The following is an 18,259-nucleotide window of genomic DNA, read 5'->3' on the forward strand; positions in this document are numbered from 1 at the left end:
TGAGGAAATGTAGTAATTTGAATAATAATCAATTTACAAGAAAAATGAATATCAATAATATAAAGAGAAAAAACTCTTTGTTTAGACAGTTTCTTCTGAAGCAGACAATAGAATTTGCAAGCTATGAATGAAAAATTTATTCTAAATATTTTAATGACAGCCGTAAAAAAATGATTTAGTCTATGCAGTCCAAAACTGAATCTGTTATCTAACATATGTTTGACTTTCATCGTGACTGACCTAATATATACAAACCAAATAGTGGTGACTAAACAAAGCAATATTGTTGTAAGTGAAACTGGAGTAAAATAATAGGAGACAGTGTGAAGACTTAAAGACACAGTAAGGAACACAGCATTGAATCTTGAAGAGATAGAATGTTTTAAATTCATAATAAAGTCAGATAAATAATACTTTGAACAGAATCTTCAATGAATAGTAAAAAAAAAAAAAGCTGGACTGTATTTTCAATTGGTGTAGAGTACCAAGCAAGTGTCTTGGTACCTGAGAACTGCTATCATATAACAGTAATTACAAAAGCGATTTATTTAGGTTCCATTTAATTGGAATGGAGCCAGAAAATAGTCCACTTAATGTAGCTTCATATTACAGTTCCAGTATACCATAAAGAAGCTATATCTGTAGAGATATCACAAGATCTCATTTTCCATTGTCTATAAATGTGAGAAACCAAAGTCCTTATGCGCACACTGGCAGAGATCCAGAGTCAAAAAACTTTAAAAGTAAATGATTGCATGGAAAACAAAAAGCCTGATAAAAAATATAAGCTGAACCATCACACAGACCAAATTATTTTGTTCTTAATCCTTTTCTCAGCAAAAATTTGAATTTTGTGTATATTTACAGTTTAGCAAATTTACCATTCCCTGTGAGAAAAATTTTGCCCACATTAAAACCCGAAGTACCTGCAGATAAATTTACTAAAAATTCACATGAAAAATAAAGCCTAAACCTTAATGACTCTCAGCACAGATGTACCTCTACAGAAGAACTTTCCCAATACTTAAAAGGTTCCCCACATTAAGCTAAACAAACCAACATATTTCTTGCAATCAAATATCTTGTCTCATTACACAAAAACACTGAGCAGGTTTTTTTTCTTTATAATCTTGAAGACCACACACACAAGTTTACCTACATTTTGTACTTGATCCTTATCATCACACAGATGTCTCAAACAAGTGTCCCCCCCCCCCCTTGTCAACAACTGTTGGTGTGTAAACCCTTCTCATACAGACGTTTGGCATTTACCGCATTATCAGTCTGTTGCAAGTGTCGTATATCCAACATTACTGAGATATCAGTTTTCTGTTTTTGTAGGACTCTCTCTTTCTTTGCATAAATTTGCAACCTAGTTATTATACTTGTACTACAGGGTAGGTTTCTATTACTATTTAGTTATGATAAAGGAGTGAAAATTGGCCACATTTCTGATACTTGGAGTAAATCTTATAAGAAAAAATGTAACTTAGTTTGATAATGTCTTATATTGTTTTAAGTCTTTTCATGAGTCTTCAAAGATATTCACTAGAATCCAATAGGGATACCTATTTCTTTACTACCCACAAGGGGCTAAACACAGAGAGGACAAACAAGGACAGACAAACGCATTAAGTCGATTATATCAACTGGTACTTATTTAATCGACCTCGAAAGAATGAAAGGCAAAGTTGACCTCGGCGGAATTTGAACTCAGAATGTAGCGGCAGGCGAATTCCCGCTAAGCATTTCGCCTGGTGTGCTAACGATTCTGCCAGCTCGCCGCCCTAGAATCCAATAGGGATACTATTCTATGGTTGACAGAAGTCAAATTTTTACCAAATCAGAATCTATTGTTAAAAAAGTAAGCACAAATTGGATAATGTACTACTGGATACACTATATCGGATAGATAGAAGCACTCCGTCGGTTACGACAACGAGGGTTCCGGTTGATCCGAATCAACGGAACAGTCTGCTCGTGAAATTAATGTGTAAGTGGCTGAGCACTCCACAGACACGTGCACCCTTAATGTAGTTCTCGGGGATATTCAGCGTGACACAGAGAGTGACAAGGCCAGCCCTTTGAAATACAGGTACAACAGAAACAGGAAGTAAGAGTGAGAGTAAGTTGTGGTGAAAGAGTACAGCAGGGATCACCACCATCCCCTGCCGGAGCCTCGTGGAGCTTTTAGGTGTTTTCGCTCAATAAACACTCACAACGCCCGGTCTGGGAATCAAAACCGCGATCCTATGACAGCAAGTCCGCTGCCCTCACCACTGGGCCATTGCGCCTCCACAACTGGATACACTATATTGGATAATGTACTACTGGATACACTATAGGATTTCCAAACAAACATGCTTCAGCATAGATCTGCAGATTGATTAGAACTAGCCTGGGACAAAGCAAACAAGATATTCCCACCCATAACACTTATTTATCTAGTTATATATTTGATATCAGACGTTTAAACAGTTGGTATTCACTCTAAAACATAAATGGAAAAAATTTACTCTACTTAACAGCTACACACAATCTTCAAGTCTTATGATAACATGCAGCTCTACTTTGAAGTGAATATAGATTTAATGTTTTTGCTGTACATTGAATTACATAATCACCACTTCAGATTGTTGAAAATCTATCCGATATGTAAAGGTTATTTACAAAAGACCACAGAGCTAATGAGACCCAAATGGACTGTAATTGTGATACTTCAAATTCCAGACATGTGCTTCTTGCTTTCAAGTGAAGAGGTTAACTGCAAAATTTCTATGCCAACAAACCTCTATATGGACACTCAACTTGCTAGGAATAGCAATCAAATCTTCCTCAAACCATACTAACATTTCTTTTAACCCTTTAGTGTTTAAACCGGCTATGTCCGGCCCAAATATTCTACTCATTTTATGCTCAAACTGGCCAGAACCAGTATCTCACACCCACCCTGCAATGTCATTCTAAAAATAAACAATTACATGTTTCAAATCTTGAAGCTACAAGATAATACCAAATTATTTTTTTTAAATGTAAATGAATAAGGATTACTTCTGACATTAATTTGAACGCTAAAGGGTTAAAGAATACATTGGCCAATGTATACCAAGGTATAATGATGGGATGGATGTAGATGGAATGCCGATGAGCATACATCTAAGATTTAGCAACAATTCCAAAATCCATTACCAATTGTTTTCATATAAAACTATTCTAATTGTGTTTTAGTGAATATTTTTCTATACATCACCTGTAATGCACCTGGACACAGTGATATTTCCTGGTGTCATTAGGTGTTCTGGGTCTTCCGAAATCAGACACCTCACTAAGCAACCCAACCGGGTTTGATCAAGCTCCAGCTTGTCTCCAGTTAACACTAGCCCTGGTAACCCCTCCCTCTTCTATAGCTTGCAATTCCTGAAGCAACCTCTGTTTTCTCCACAGTCAACCTGCTGGCCTCCACAATGCAGGCAAACCTTCTGCACCACATCTTGCTTGTTACCCTCATTGCTACATCAGCTCAGTTTATTTCCTCCACAATTACCACAATGAAAAATTTAGAGAAATTTTAGTACTTTTTAGAAACAAAAAAAGATTCCTCTCTCTATGCAGAAAGAAATAGCCAAGAGTTGTGATACCAACTACTGCAGTTCTGAATGAGTAACATCTTACAAATTAAAGGTGATATAAGCTTGGTTAAAACCTTTTCATCTACCAAATCCACTCACAAGGCATATTGTTAATGTTTAAGCCCCCATCTTTACTGTACCTGATCTATATGTATCTCTTAATCGTTTCAGTCATTTGACTGTGGCTATGCTGGAGCACCGCCTTTAGTCGAGCAAATCGACCCCAGGACTTATTCTTTGTAAGCCTAGTACTTATTCTATCGGTCTCTTTTGCAAAACCGCAAAGTTACGGGGATGTAAACACACCAGCATCAGTTGTCAAGCGATGTTGTGGGGACAGACACAGACACATATATATGACAGGCTTCTTTCATTTCCGTCTACCAAATCCACTCACAAGTCTTTGGTCGACCCAAGGCTATAGCAGAAGACACTTGCCCAAGGTGCCACGCTGTGGGACTGAACCCAGAACCCAGAACCATGTGATTGGTAAGCAAGCTACTTACCATACAGCCACGCTTGCCCCAAGGTCTATTCAAACATGTTGGAGACAGGTTGCTCTTTTTGCCCTTGCTCCCCTAATATAATTATATACATACTCTTTTATTTGTTTCAGTCATTTTATTGCGGCCATGCTGGAGCACCGCCTTTTAGTCGAGCAAATCAACCCCGGGGCTTATTCTTTGTAAGCCCAGTACTTATTCTATCGGTCTTTTTTGCGGAACCGCTAAGTGACGGGGACGTAAACACACCAGCATCGGTTGTCAAGCAATGCTAGGGGGACAAACACAAACATGCAGTGGGACTGAACCTGGAACCATGTGGTTGGTTAGCAAGCTACTTACCACACAGCCACTCCTGCGCCTATTTATCATCATTACTGGAATAATCATGAAATTTAATTTCACAGTTAAAGGGTTTAACTCTTTTGTTACCATATTTTTATTGAAATATACTATCGTTATTCCAATTAATTTTGTAACAAAACTCATTATTTTGCTGGCGTTTGGAACCTAAACTTTGATGCCAGGTTTTAATTGAGATCACTTAAACCCTTTCAATACCAACCCAGCTGAAACTGCTTCTGGTTCTGTAGTACAAATGTCTTGTTTTCTTAAGTTTTGAATTAAAATTTTCCACCAAACCTTAGTCACAATTTATGTTCCTAACACAAGCTTAATGATAAGTTATTTTACTAAATTTTGTTATATCTAAAATTAAGTGAAAGAAACAGCATCTCAAAATAAATATGGTAACAAATGGGTTAAAACCAGAATTTTTTTTACCATAAACATGTGCATTCTAGGGCAGGCTGGTACCAAAATGGTATTTCATTATTTGGAAATCCCAAGGCAGCAAGCTGGCAGAAATGTTAGCAGTTAGCGCGCTGGGCGAAATGCTTAATGGTATTCGCCTGTCTTTACGTTCTGAGTTCAAATTCCACTGAGGTAGACTTTGCCCTTTCAGGGTTGATAAGTACCAGTTGCATATTGGAGTCAATCTAATCGACTGGACCCCTCCCCAAAAATTTCGGACCTTGTGCTTAGAGTAGAAAAGATTATTTGCAAATCAAGTGACCGTTTAGACACTCTTAAAACAAGGCAGTGGTTTCAGTACTATGATAGCCGATTTCAAACTTAGTACTAACTACATGATACAGTGCTACCAAGTTCCTACAGATTACAGATAGTTGGAACAATGGAAGATAAAAGAAAAACATGTTATATAATATATTCACATTTAAATAAAACTATCAAGCATAATTTTATGCAAGAACCTCTTGTTAGGTTATGTTTCAACACTAAATTAATATTGAAATAAATGTAAAAATATTTAATTAAATTCTTCTGAATTTTTGATTATTTTCAAAATAAGCAGTGCATTTGGTTAGAAATATGGTTATGAAATAGTTAAATTAAAACCAATAAAATAAGAATTTTATGCAAAAAAAAAAAAAATTGTGGCTCAAAGGAGGTATTCCATCATAAAATGAATAGCTCAGCAATTCATTATGGAATGCATTAAAATATTGGTTGTTCTGTAAAAGACAAATATAAAAAGTGTGTGTGTGTGTTTAAAAGGAAGAAGAACTGAAGTTTGAAAAAAAGTTTAAGTTAAATTGTTAAACAAATTAAAAAGACAAAAAAGTTTAATATTGTTCAGTTCTTGAGACACACGGACAGAAAAATGACTAATTAAATGAGAAATTGTTAGCAATAAATAAACAAAACAGTTATCCAGAAACTGCAAATGGGGAGTTAATGAGATTAAAATGAGAAAAGTCTATTATCTTGATATTATAGCTGACATATTTTAAAACTAAAACTGGAATTGAAGATGAGAAAATTTATGAGAGAAGATATGAAAGAGAGAAGAGAGAATGAAGAGTGAAGCAGCATTCAGTCTCGGTCGTCATGACGACATGAAAACTGAATGTCAAGTGCCAATCACAATAGCATCGATAATAAAGAGCAGCATATAATTTCAAGACAAGTGAAGATTATCAATACCACTTGCATCCTTCACATATTTCAAGCTAGCTGTGTCAGCTGAAGAGGGGAAGACCACTGAAGCAGCAAGAATCAAAAGTGAAAAAGCACACTTGGTATTTATTAGGAGGCTATAAAACAGCTGTAGTGGTGACAGCAAGGATATTTTTAATAACTACAGAAGATTGAGTGGTGTTGTCGCATGTATTTGTTGCATATTTTATTTAAAAAAAAAAAAAAAAAGGAAAAAATTAGGGGAGCAGTATCAAATTTCATACACAACCGAGTTAATTCTTCCAATATGAGATCATGTTAGTTGGTGTGAAACAGCTGCTATAACAGTTGCATAAGCACCACAAGATAATTAGGATTTAACAAAAACAACCCAGGTGAGTGGTGTCATTACACGTGCTGATGCACAGAAATCACAACAGCTATTTCGAATAGGATGACTAAATCAAAGGGAAAAAATATTTCAATAAGATTTTAAAGTAGAGACAGCAGCAATTAAACCAAAGATCATACTAACAAGTGCATATATATATGGCTGTGTGGTAAGTAGCTTGTTTACCAACCACATGGTTCCGGGTTCAGTCCCACTGCGTGGCACCTTGGGCAAGTGTCTTCTACTATAGCCTCGGGCCGACCAAAGCCTTGTGAGTGGATTTGGTAGACGGAAACTGAAAGAAGCCCGTCGTATATATGTATATATATATGTGTGTGTGTCTGTCCCCCTAGCATTGCTTGACAGCCAATGCTGGTGTGTTTATGTCCCCGTTACTTAGCGGTTCGGCAAAAGAGACCGATAGAATAAGTACTGGGCTTACAAAAGAACAAGTCCGGGGTCGAGTTGCTCGATTAAAGGCGGTGCTCCAGCATGGCCGCAGTCAAATGACTGAAACAAGTAAAAGAGTAATATATATATATAGATATATATATATATAACAAAGTGCAAATATAATAAAATAATCAACCTGCTAGAAATAGCAGCCATATCACCAAATCTTGCATCCCCTGAGATAAAACAAAAGCTGGGATCAGACTAGGAGAAATTTGCAAAGAGGAAAGGGGATGAAAACTTTGTAGTCTCACACAAACCCGTTATTTTAGCAGACAAAAAAGATATTCAACTCTTCCAAAAACTGCTCAGCATGTGTGTGAGGTCCTATGTATGATTACCAGATTGCTTTTCCAAAAACAGATCACAAGGGACATATTTAAGATGTTCTGCATTAACTAAATAGAACTTGTACAGGGGTTATCAGTACAAACATGCCACACTTGAGATAGAAAGAATATTCCAAAGATTCCCAAACTAGAAAGATTTTGACTTAGAATTATTTTTATTAGGATGTTTTCTAGAGCAACATCTAGCTAGAGAAGGCAGCCACCAAACCTTTATTTATAAGCTGAATTATATATATATGCTAGCATGGAAGGCAGACATTAAACGATGATTATATATATGAGCGTCAATAATACTTTAATTGTTCCACGTCCTGCGTTGCTGTGTTTTTTTCTCCTTTTTTTCTGTGTTTTCTTGTTTGGATTAACTTTATATATATATATAGTTACTCCAAACATAAAGAGAAAACACAACAACGTGAGGACGTGAAACAAGTATAGTGTTATTGGATGCTCAGGAAAGGAAAGAAAGGAAGATATGTTTCAAGCAGAGCTCTTCGTTAGAAACTTAGAAAAAGGAAAGGTCCAAGGAAGGGAAGACGGAGAACGAAAATCGCCAACGATACACACGCGATCACATTGAACTTTATATATACTCTCTTTACTCTTTTACTTGTTTCAGTCATTTGACTGCGGCCATGCTGGAGCACCGCCTTTAGTCGAGCAAATCGACCCCGGGACTTATTCTTTGTAAGCCCAGTACTTATTCTGTTGGTCTATTTTGCCGAACTGCTAAGTGACGGGGACGTAAACACACCAGCACTCATCATCATCATCATCATGGTTTAACACCCACTTTTCCATGCTTGCATGGGACAGACAGAATTTGTCAAGGCAGAATTCCTACAGCCAGATCTTGTCACCATCCCTCAACTGTTGTCAAGCAAGGCAATGTTTCCCCATTACCAGACATATTTCCATAGAAGACTAGAAACAAAGCATCATTTGTATTACGTGATGTCTAGACAAGAGTACACACAAATATACATACATACATATATGATGGACCCTCCTGTCAAAGATGATGTATAAGTGTTGAGCTTATGCTAAACGACCTGCACAAAGTATTTGTTAATAGTAACTAAACCTATGTGTTTCTTATTTCTTTATTGCCTACAAGGAGCTAAACATAGATGGGACAAACAAAAGGATTAAGACGATTACATCGACCCCAGTACGTAACTGGTACTTAATTTATCGACCCCGAAAAGATGAAAAGCAAAGTTGACCTTGGTGAAATTTGAACTCAGAACATAGTGGCAGGCAAATTACCGCTAAGCATTTCGCCCGGCGTGCTAACGTTTCTGCCAGCTCGCCTAATGTACAACACATAAACCTATGTGATGTACATTAGCCCACTCCCTCCATTAAATTGATGTTGCCTGAGCAGGTGCACAGTTTACCATGCATCAGGTGTCAAAGAGATCACAGGGCAACAAGAGATAAAGTCTTTGGTCAGCCCGAGGCTATAGTAGAAGACAGTTGCCCAAGGTGCCACGCAGTGGGACTGAACCTGGAACCATGTGGTTGATAAGCAAGCTACTTACCACACAGCCACTCCTACACATATATATATGAAACCTGACCTGTATTACTATGCAACTTTTGTCTTCCCAACACTTTGCCTCATTCCCCCACCTACTCTCCTAGCCATCCTCAATTATCATTCTATCCTCCTTGTATCTTGAGGGTATGCCGATACTTCATGTCCACCATCCTTTTCCCCATTTCCTGCTGAGGTACCCATGTATCTACAGCAAGACACCTGTTCCTGTCGCTCTTTCCTACTTCAACTCTCAACACTTGGCACAATGCCACCTCTCTCAATATATAACACCCAAACTCTGAGGTTTTTGTCTTGCGCGTTATTACAGCACCCAGCATACTCTGCAAAGTGGTTGGCATCAAGAAGGGCAACCAGCCATAGAAGTCTTGCCAAAGTAGACAATAAAAGCCAATACAGCACTAAGGTTATTCAGACCCTGTTGAACTATCCAACTAATACCAGCATGTAATACAGATGGTAAACAACAATGACTATTCTAAAACACAATATTTTTTCTTGAAAACAAATGTAATTGATGATCTAAAAGAAACCGGTGTTCCAGTTTTCAATTTTACAAGAATTTGGTAATTCTACAAAGTCATGCACACACACATTGAGCAAATAAGCAAATTTCTCTTTTATATAGATGTATAATGTGAATTATTGAGCGCAAGAAGAGTGTACTGTTCGTAGAAAACACACAGAACATAATAGCTAAGTAAACGTGAGGGTGATGTAAATGAAACAGACTACAAAATGCTACATGCGATTGTGATGCATAGAAACTTGCCTGTTTAAGCCCCAGGTCCATCTGATTAAGGAGAGCTATCAAAGCCATTGCAACCATGACCACCCCGAAGATTTAGCGGAGGAATGGATATACACAACTACATTATCTAATATGACCTGCGCCGGTGACACGTAAAAAGTACCGTCCGAACGTGACAGATGCCAGCGCCGCCTGACTGGCATCCGTGTCTGTGACATGTAAAAGCACCAACCGATCGCGGCCGTTTGCCAGCCTCCTCTGGCCCCTGTGCTGGTGGCACGTAAAAAACACTCACTACACTCACGGAGTGGTTGGCGTTAGGAAGGACATCCAGCTGTAGAAACACTCCATGGCTTACCAGACCCCAGTTGAACCATCCAACCCATGCTAGCATGGAAAATGGACGTTAAATGATAATGACCTTCCCATTATTCCCTAAGAGTAGGGTGTGATTTGAAAGACAATTGGCCACTATTTCTAACATATTAAGCAACCAGTAAAAGCCCCCACGTTAGCATAGTTGTATTTGCTCATGCAAGGATAAGAAAGTAGTCATCACAAAAACTCTAGAGGTAAATATGTTGCTAGATATTTAATCTCTAGTGTAATTGTAACCAAAGATCTGAAAGAAGTGATCTTGAACTTCGCAACTCTCGACGAACTTTCGTTTTAACTCGAAATCAGTCATTTCCGCGGCTTGTTCTTGTTTGTGTGCACAACAAATAAATAAACAGAACAGACACACACATACACAGAAGAACAAGCATGCACAACCCATTAGCTTTCTCTTCCCAACTGACAAGACAACATCTGGTCACAGAAACCACCGAATTCCTTGTTTACATTATTTCAAGTTAAAACAAAAGCTCGCCCAACTCTCATTCCCCCACCCACTGCAAACCTTTCCACTCTCCTTCGTGCTTGCCTGCATACACAACTGGCAGAAAACCATTTCCCTCAGGTCTACTCCCTCTCTCAGACAAGAGGTCTTCCTCTCACAAGTTAGTTAGCAACCCCACCGGTGTTGGTGCCACATAAAATGCACCCAGTACACTCTGTAAAGTGGTTGGTGTTAGGAAAGACATCCAGCAGTAGAAACCATGCCAAAGCAGATAATGGAGCCGTCCAGCTTCTATCAAACCATCCAACCCATACCAGCATGGAAAACAGACATTAAATGATGATGGATCTAATCAAGAAATAGTAACACCAGTTCATGATAATCGTGACTTTCTCTTTCCACCAAACAGATTGAATCATTTGAGGTGTCTTTGCTGCAAACAACAACATCACCCATTTTTCAGCAACTCCTTTAACCCTTTCATTACCAACCCAGCTGAAACCAGCTCTGGCTCCCAGTATAAATGTTTCGTTTCCATTAGTTTTGAATTAAAATCTTCCACCAAATCTTAGTCACAATATATGTTCATAACATGAGCTGAATGATAACTAAGTTATTTTACTAAATTCTTTGTTATATTTAAAATTAATCAAAAGAAACACAGAGCATCTCAAAATAAATACAGTAATGAAAGGGATAATCTGAGAAAAACTAAGAAAGTGAGCTTGAAATTGGCCATAGTCACTAGTTGCATTCATTGTGCAACCACAAGTAGTGTTGTGTGTCAAAGCATTATTTACAAAATCACAATGATGAGACCAAAGCTATCTTTTTCTTGCAATAAAGCTCTAATTACTTCGTATAGTTTCCTTTAACATTCCCCCTCATTGTTTAGCCCCCAGAGAGCCCTGAACTATGACTTGTTTTTCTATTTTACATTCGAAATTGAACCAAATTTGTCGACTGGCAACCCATGCCAACCCCACTTCACTGGACACTAAACTATGCTTGCAAAGACCTGTTGGGGCAAGTGAAATCAAAATTGAACCAAATTCGATGACTGGCACCCGTGCCAGTGAAGCGATAACAGCTCCATCCAAGTGGGATCACTGGTGCAGCCATCTGGTTCGCCAGTCCTCAGTCAAATCGTCCAACCCATGCTAGCATGGAAAGTGGACATTAAACGATGATGATGAGGCATAGTGCATATATCATACTTTTGAAGGTCCTTTTTTTTGACAACACAGTATAATGTGATTTGAAGGAGCTTTCATCATCATTTTAAAATTTTAACATCCATATACATGTGTCAGACAGAGTATGAGGCAGATTTTCTACATGTGGATGCCCTTCTGTAACCAACTCTTACCGTTTCCAAGCAAGATTATTTCCTCGTAGCCAGACATGTTTTCACAGAATACTCAGAAATGAATGACATTCGCTTACAGCAATCATGTGAAGCCGAGACAGGAACACATACACACAACAGGTTTGTTTCAGTCTCTGACTACCACATCCACCCACAAGGCTTTCATTGACCCAGGACCACAGTAAAAGACACCCATCCAAAGCACCCCACAATGGGACTGCACCTGAAACCCTGCAATTGGCAAGCAAATTTCTCAACCACACAGCCAAGTAATGCCTTGTAAGGGAATTTGATAGACCCAAAATGCAAGATGATCTGTGTGTCTACTCATGCACATGCATTTGTCATTCACTACTTGACAACCAGTGTTAGTTTATTTATGGCACCATAACTTTGCAGTACCCACAAAAGCTACTGCCAACTGGCATGTTATCCTCAAACCAGAGCCTTAGACTGAATGGACTCAACTCTCGTTACCCAAGGACCATACAGTTGTTCAAATGTCAGATCAGGCCCATCCAATTTCACTCACCCAAGGTTATGTGAGAGCAAACCCTGAGCAACATGATTGCAATACCAGTCATGTCAAAATCAAATAAATATTTTTTAAAGTTTGTGAAGACCTGTTGAGGCAAGTGAGGATCAGAATCGAAATCGATCAATGGAAATTGCAGATGTGTTACCAGTGCCGGTGGCATGTAAGAGAACCATCCATTCGTGACCGTTGCCAGCGCCGTCCCGACTGGCCTTGTGCCAGTGGCACGTAAAAAGCACCATCCGTTCGTGTCCATTGCCAGCCTCGCCTGGCCCCCGTGCCGGTGGCACATAAAAAGCACCATCCGTTCGTGGCCGTTTGCCAGCTCTGTCTGGCACCTGTGCGGGTGGCACGTAAAAAGCACCCACTACACTCGCAGAGTGGTTGGCGTTAGGAAGGGCATCCAGCCGTAGAAACACTGCCAGATCTGACTAGGCCTGATGAAGCCTTCCGGCTTCACAGACCCCAGTTGAACCGTCCAACCCATGCTAGCATGGAAAACGGACGTTAAACGATGATGATGATGAAATAGGAATGTGTCCATAAACCTTTATCACTCTTGAGAATCACTTGCAAGTGATAAGCTTTTCAGTGAGAGGGTACATAAGAATAAAGTGTACTGATACAGCTTTGCAATCATTCTTTAAAAATAAAATATTTATGAAATAGAGAATAAGAAGTAGTCCCTCTCAGATGGTGAGATAGATGTAATTCATCATCAACATGAGCATATATAGTTCGGTGTGTAAAAAAAACCTGTTCATGGAGAGATTACATAGTTTCAAGTTCTGTAAGTGAAAGGTTGAGCAAAGAGGATAGCTGGTAGAAGTGGGTATGGATGGAAGTCAGTGTGTTGGTGCATATAGTCAGTTCAGAGCAGAAGCAACTTTAGCAGTGATAGAAGAGGCTGAGAGGAAAACCCACTCATCTAAAGTGTGAATGAGTTAACCCTTGCTAATAAGCTGAGTGGTAATTTGGATTTGGCCTAGAACAATCATGGACAACATGTGGCCCATAGAATTTACTGAGTGACAGAGTGGCACACTAGATGATGAACCATGTCACATGCAGCCCACTTCTTGGAAAAGGTTGCACAGGCTTGGTCTAGAATATTAAGTGTAGCAGTAACACTGATCCCTAGGTGTAAGCAGTATAACAACGATTACACTTATAAAATTGATAGTGTTGAATTAAAATTAAAGCATTTTCTGGTTGCTATACAGCTTGACACCACCAGATCATATAAGGCCCAGTATTTGTATTGATATTGAGGGTTGTGTTATTATTTAGGGCTAATAAGGACACTGTCAAGATTTCTGCTTATGAATCCAATAAATATTAAGAATGAGCTGTTTAGGTTGGTGTAGAATGATGCCACAGTGCAACAGATGTATAAAATTGCATGTCATTAGAAGTGACAGCAAAATAGGTTATTAATGTGCAGTGAAGTTTAGAATACTAACCAGATAGTCAAACACAAAGTGTATTAGTAGAGGAGAAGTCCATCTTAAATATTTAAACCACACTTGAGCAAGACATCTTTTCATCCCAACAATAATATTAACTATTTTCAGTATTTGGTCTTCTAAATTTTGTGGATGGCTCTTATCAACTGTATCAACAAATTTTCCACATCAACCTCCATCCTTCTGAACTGATTGCATGCATCCACAGGATAAATGTACTGTTCTTAGACACATGAAACAAGAATTAAAATGATTAATGAACTAGAACCAACTACTTATTACTTAAATGGAAAATCAAAACAATCTGGTCTGATGACTAATCTTTTTCAAACTGACATGGACATAACTGAATGGTTAGGAAGGGAACATCCCTGCCACTAGTTTTTTTGTCAAGATCTAATGTGTGGTACTTTGGGCAAGTGTCTTCTATAGTCCTGCACAGACCAAACTTATGAGTGGATTTGGTAGCCAGCAACTGAAAGAAGCCCATTGTCTATGTATGTGTGTGTCACCTTATATTGATATCAGGTGATAGTTGCAAACAAGCTGTGTCCATTTCTAATCTTTTGTGAAATATGTCCAGCCATGAGAATATATTACCTTGCTTGGAGACAGGTGAAGGTTAATGACAGCAAGGACTCAATGAATTTTGCCCAAAAGTGGATGTTAAATGATGATTGCTATTGCATCAGTTGTATAATTAAACCCCACCCCACAAAATAAATAAATAAAAGTTCAAAAGTATATTCTGGAATTTGGCTCAACAATGACATCTAGAATAAAGTACCTTCTTGTAACTGGAAGAAGATTCTAAATTTAGGATTTTAAGAAAAAAAATTGCTGGGTGGTATATGGTACAAGAATCTCATCTCCTCTCTCTTTTCCAACTGGAGTAGTCATGTACATCCTCTACAGCAAGATAGTTATTTCTGTCGCTCTATCATACTCTAATGTCATATCATGTAATTTCTTTATTTCTCTAATGTCATATCATGTGGTGCAAAGCCACCTGCACCTCAGTTGAGGGGTCTTGCCATGCAAGTTACCTAGTAACCTCACTGTTGCTGGTTTCACATAAAAAGCACCCAGTTCACTCTGTAAAGTGGCTGGCCTTACAAAGGACATCCCGTGTTTTGTACAGTCCATTGACTTGTCAGTTTGGCATTCTTTCGATATAACTCGACAAAATCAAAACACTTCACTTCAGGTATTTCCGTGGAAGCAAATGACAGTTTGATTCTGTTTTCTGCGTGGAAATTTGCAGATTTTACATACACACATGAAACAGGTAAGAACAAATAAGCAAGGCTTTTTTTTCTTCAAGTTCAAAAATGAGACCTTGCTGACATAATTTCGTTATATCTATACTCCACAACCCATGGAAATACCAGAAGTGAAATGTTTTGATTTTGTCAAGTTATATCGAAGGAATGCTGTCAGCTTTTGTCAAATTGTCCAACTCATGCCAGCATGGAAAATGACCATTAAACAGTGATGGTGACAAGCAAAATTAAAGGAAATAATGTTAAAATGAAGATCAACCAACCTGCTGTGTCGCCACTCATAACGGATAGTCTTTAGTTGAACATTTCTCATGTTTTCAACAGAAAAAATAAAAATTCTCGCATATTTATCCACAGAATCCTGAATCTGGAACCAAAAGAAATAAAATATGATTTTCTAATTTTACAAGCAAACTTTTCTTAAATCGTACAATCTGACAATTACTGTAGATCTTAACCTGCTATCTCCTCTTGCAGATCTCCACACTCTTACAAACCATTTACACCCAGTAACTCACCCATGCTCATCGTCCTACACATGCAAACAACACCACAGAACCACATCCCACCCATGAATTCTTTTCTTCTTTCCTTTTGTTTCTGATGAAGTATGAGCATCTGAAAATGTTAAGGATTTTCAAGCATTATATTAATAACACCTTAGTTAAAACTTGTCCTTACATTTTTTTTCTTGTTTTGCTCATATCTATTTGAACAAACCCTAAATTTACTGAGAATTATTTCAAATGCTATTTATAACATAATTTCAACAAATAAAATAGACTGGCCAAAAGAATTCAAAATTTTGTTACAAAGTAATTAAATTTAACACTTTAGCGTTCAGATTGCCAAATGTAAAGCTCATTCATCCACATTGTTTTGAATTAATCATGCATTATCTCACAGCTTTGAGATTTCAATGATGTGATTGTTTATTTTTAGAATGACGCTGTAGGGCAGGTGTAAGAGGCTGGATCTGGCCAGTTTGAACCTTAATGGGTTAATGAAGCATGCAACTCTTTTAACCCTCAATTGAAAATAACATGGTCGAATATAGTAAAAAGAAACAGCATCCCACAAGCATTTAGCTATGGTAACAATAGTTTTGCAGTGCAGCAAAAACGACGTTGACCATGTTTCTTGCTGCCAACGTACATTCCAAGAGACATTAGACTCACTAGTTTGGAGGAGTCTACAAGAGGATTCTACCGCTTCTTTTTTAATTTTATATTAATAAGGTGTATAATTAAGACGTAATAAGTAATAGCAATCCCCAAAATGTTAATAAAAGTCCAGAGTATATTTTGAAATTTGGTTCAGTGGTAAGATCTGGAACAGAGCACCTTCCAGAAATAAAAAGAGGGCTCTAAATTTAGGATTTTCGAGAAAACTATCAATATTGCTGGACTGTATTTGTTACACAAGAAAGGTAAGCAAAACCAAATTAAACTTAAATGGTGTGAAAATTAAGATAAACCAACCGGCCATGTTAATTTGTTATATTCAAAAGTAATTTTCATTTCATTTTAAAAGTCGAGAACCCTGAAAAGAATGGTGTTTCCAGCATTATCTAATGTAATGTGTTATATTTCCCTCGAATTTCAACCCACGTGAGTACTATAAATACTTCAAAACAATTGTTGATAGTCGATTCTGACCCCGTGACCATCGAAATACACGGAAATCAATTGTAAGAAGATATTTTATTAAAACAAATGCTTTTACAAACACACACTCTAGTAAAATAAAATCAAAATCTTAGAGGAAGACCGTTTGAAGAGGATAATTTAGCTCCAGAGTTACAAGAATATAATCAATAGGGAAGAGAAGGCAAAAACGTAAACATAAAGCTAAGTGATGATAGAGAACTGGAACCAAGCAAGAGATTCTGCGCGACGGCCACCGAAATGTAATTATGCTGCCTCAACAGATACACGTGGTGTTTATTGAAGGCGTGTTCGGGATATTTATTGAAGATTTTCAAATTTCAAAAGTAGCACTATTTTGATTAGCTTAAATATTATTGCATCATTTTAAGTTTTCTTTATGAAAATATTATTACATAATAAAACCCATGATATATCTTGATATCAATATCTCTGCAGTTAGTTTTAAAAGTTTATTAACTAACGATGTAGATAATAGAAGGTTGTCCCAAAAGTTCGTAGAAAGTCTTGGAAAATAATGGTCTTTATTTTGAGGAATAATTTTTGTTGTTTTTGTTAGTACTTGGCAAGTAAAAATTCAATTTTTGCAAGTGTTTACGAACTTTTGGGACAACCTAATAATAGTAAGGAGCTTTTTTTTTTTTTGTTTAAATTCAGTAAAGGTAAAATTAAGACTTGTGTTACATTCTATTTCAATTTTGTCGGATTGACAAAGCTTTGAATTAAAATACAATTTTAATTCTTTCGCTTATTCAATCGTCATTTTAAATTTGGAACTCAATACAAAAGAAACGATTTCTTTTGCTCTCTTCTGGTTCATAATCCAAATTAATAACAGTAAATATTTAACCCTTTAGTGTTCAGATTATTCTATCAAACATAATGCTTATTGATTTGAATTAATCATGCATTATCTCATATCTTCAAGATCTTGATGGTGTAATTACTTAATGTAGAATAACATTGTAGGGTAGGTGTGAGAGCCTGGATCTGGTCAGTTTGAACAGAAAACAGATTAGCTATTTTGGCTGGATATGGCCGGTTTAAATACTAAAGGGTTAAACCGTAACAACATTTTAAGAAATTATTCGTGAAAATTTGAAAGCAAAAAGAGTATACCTACATTTTGTATAAGTTGTTGTTTTCCTTCTAAACCTTTCTTGATCGTCCGGGTCAAAGAAACTGGCAAATCGAAGAAAAATACAAGTAGTTTTAAGAATCAGAGTTTCATCATGCTGGGTAATTGTAATTGATTAAAGACAAGTCAATTAGAATTAAAATACAACTTACTTTTCTTGTCACGTTTCGACTTCGGCATATTTGACGTGTTACTTGTGAATCGCACATGGACTAACGGAACCGGAAGTCAGACTAATTTGAAAGGGATGATGGAATGTACAAGTTTTTTCAGAAAACGTTGCTATATTTTAAGAAAAATATATATTTCGCTATTTATTTAATAAATAATTGAATTAAATGG

At 37.3% G+C, this 18,259-nt stretch overlaps 1 protein-coding gene across 1 annotated transcript in view; it reads right to left on the bottom strand.

Moving 5' to 3' along the window:
- The window catches only part of LOC115210377 (mRNA turnover protein 4 homolog), a 97,356-nt gene extending 79,115 nt beyond the window's left edge, over positions 1 to 18,241 (bottom strand). Inside the window, exons 1-3 of the mRNA XM_029778946.2 lie at positions 18,070 to 18,241; positions 17,903 to 17,961; positions 15,376 to 15,479 (exon numbers count right to left, since the gene is read on the bottom strand). Of these exons, the coding sequence (XP_029634806.1) occupies positions 15,376 to 15,479; positions 17,903 to 17,961; positions 18,070 to 18,097 (191 nt within the window). The 5' untranslated portion in view covers positions 18,098 to 18,241. The remainder of the gene's footprint in view (positions 1 to 15,375; positions 15,480 to 17,902; positions 17,962 to 18,069) is intronic.
- Between the last annotated feature and the right edge of the window lie 18 nt (positions 18,242 to 18,259).

The sequence above is a fragment of the Octopus sinensis genome, linkage group LG4 (genome assembly GCF_006345805.1).
Source record: "Octopus sinensis linkage group LG4, ASM634580v1, whole genome shotgun sequence".
In the NCBI taxonomy this organism is placed as follows: Eukaryota; Metazoa; Mollusca; class Cephalopoda; order Octopoda; family Octopodidae; genus Octopus; species Octopus sinensis.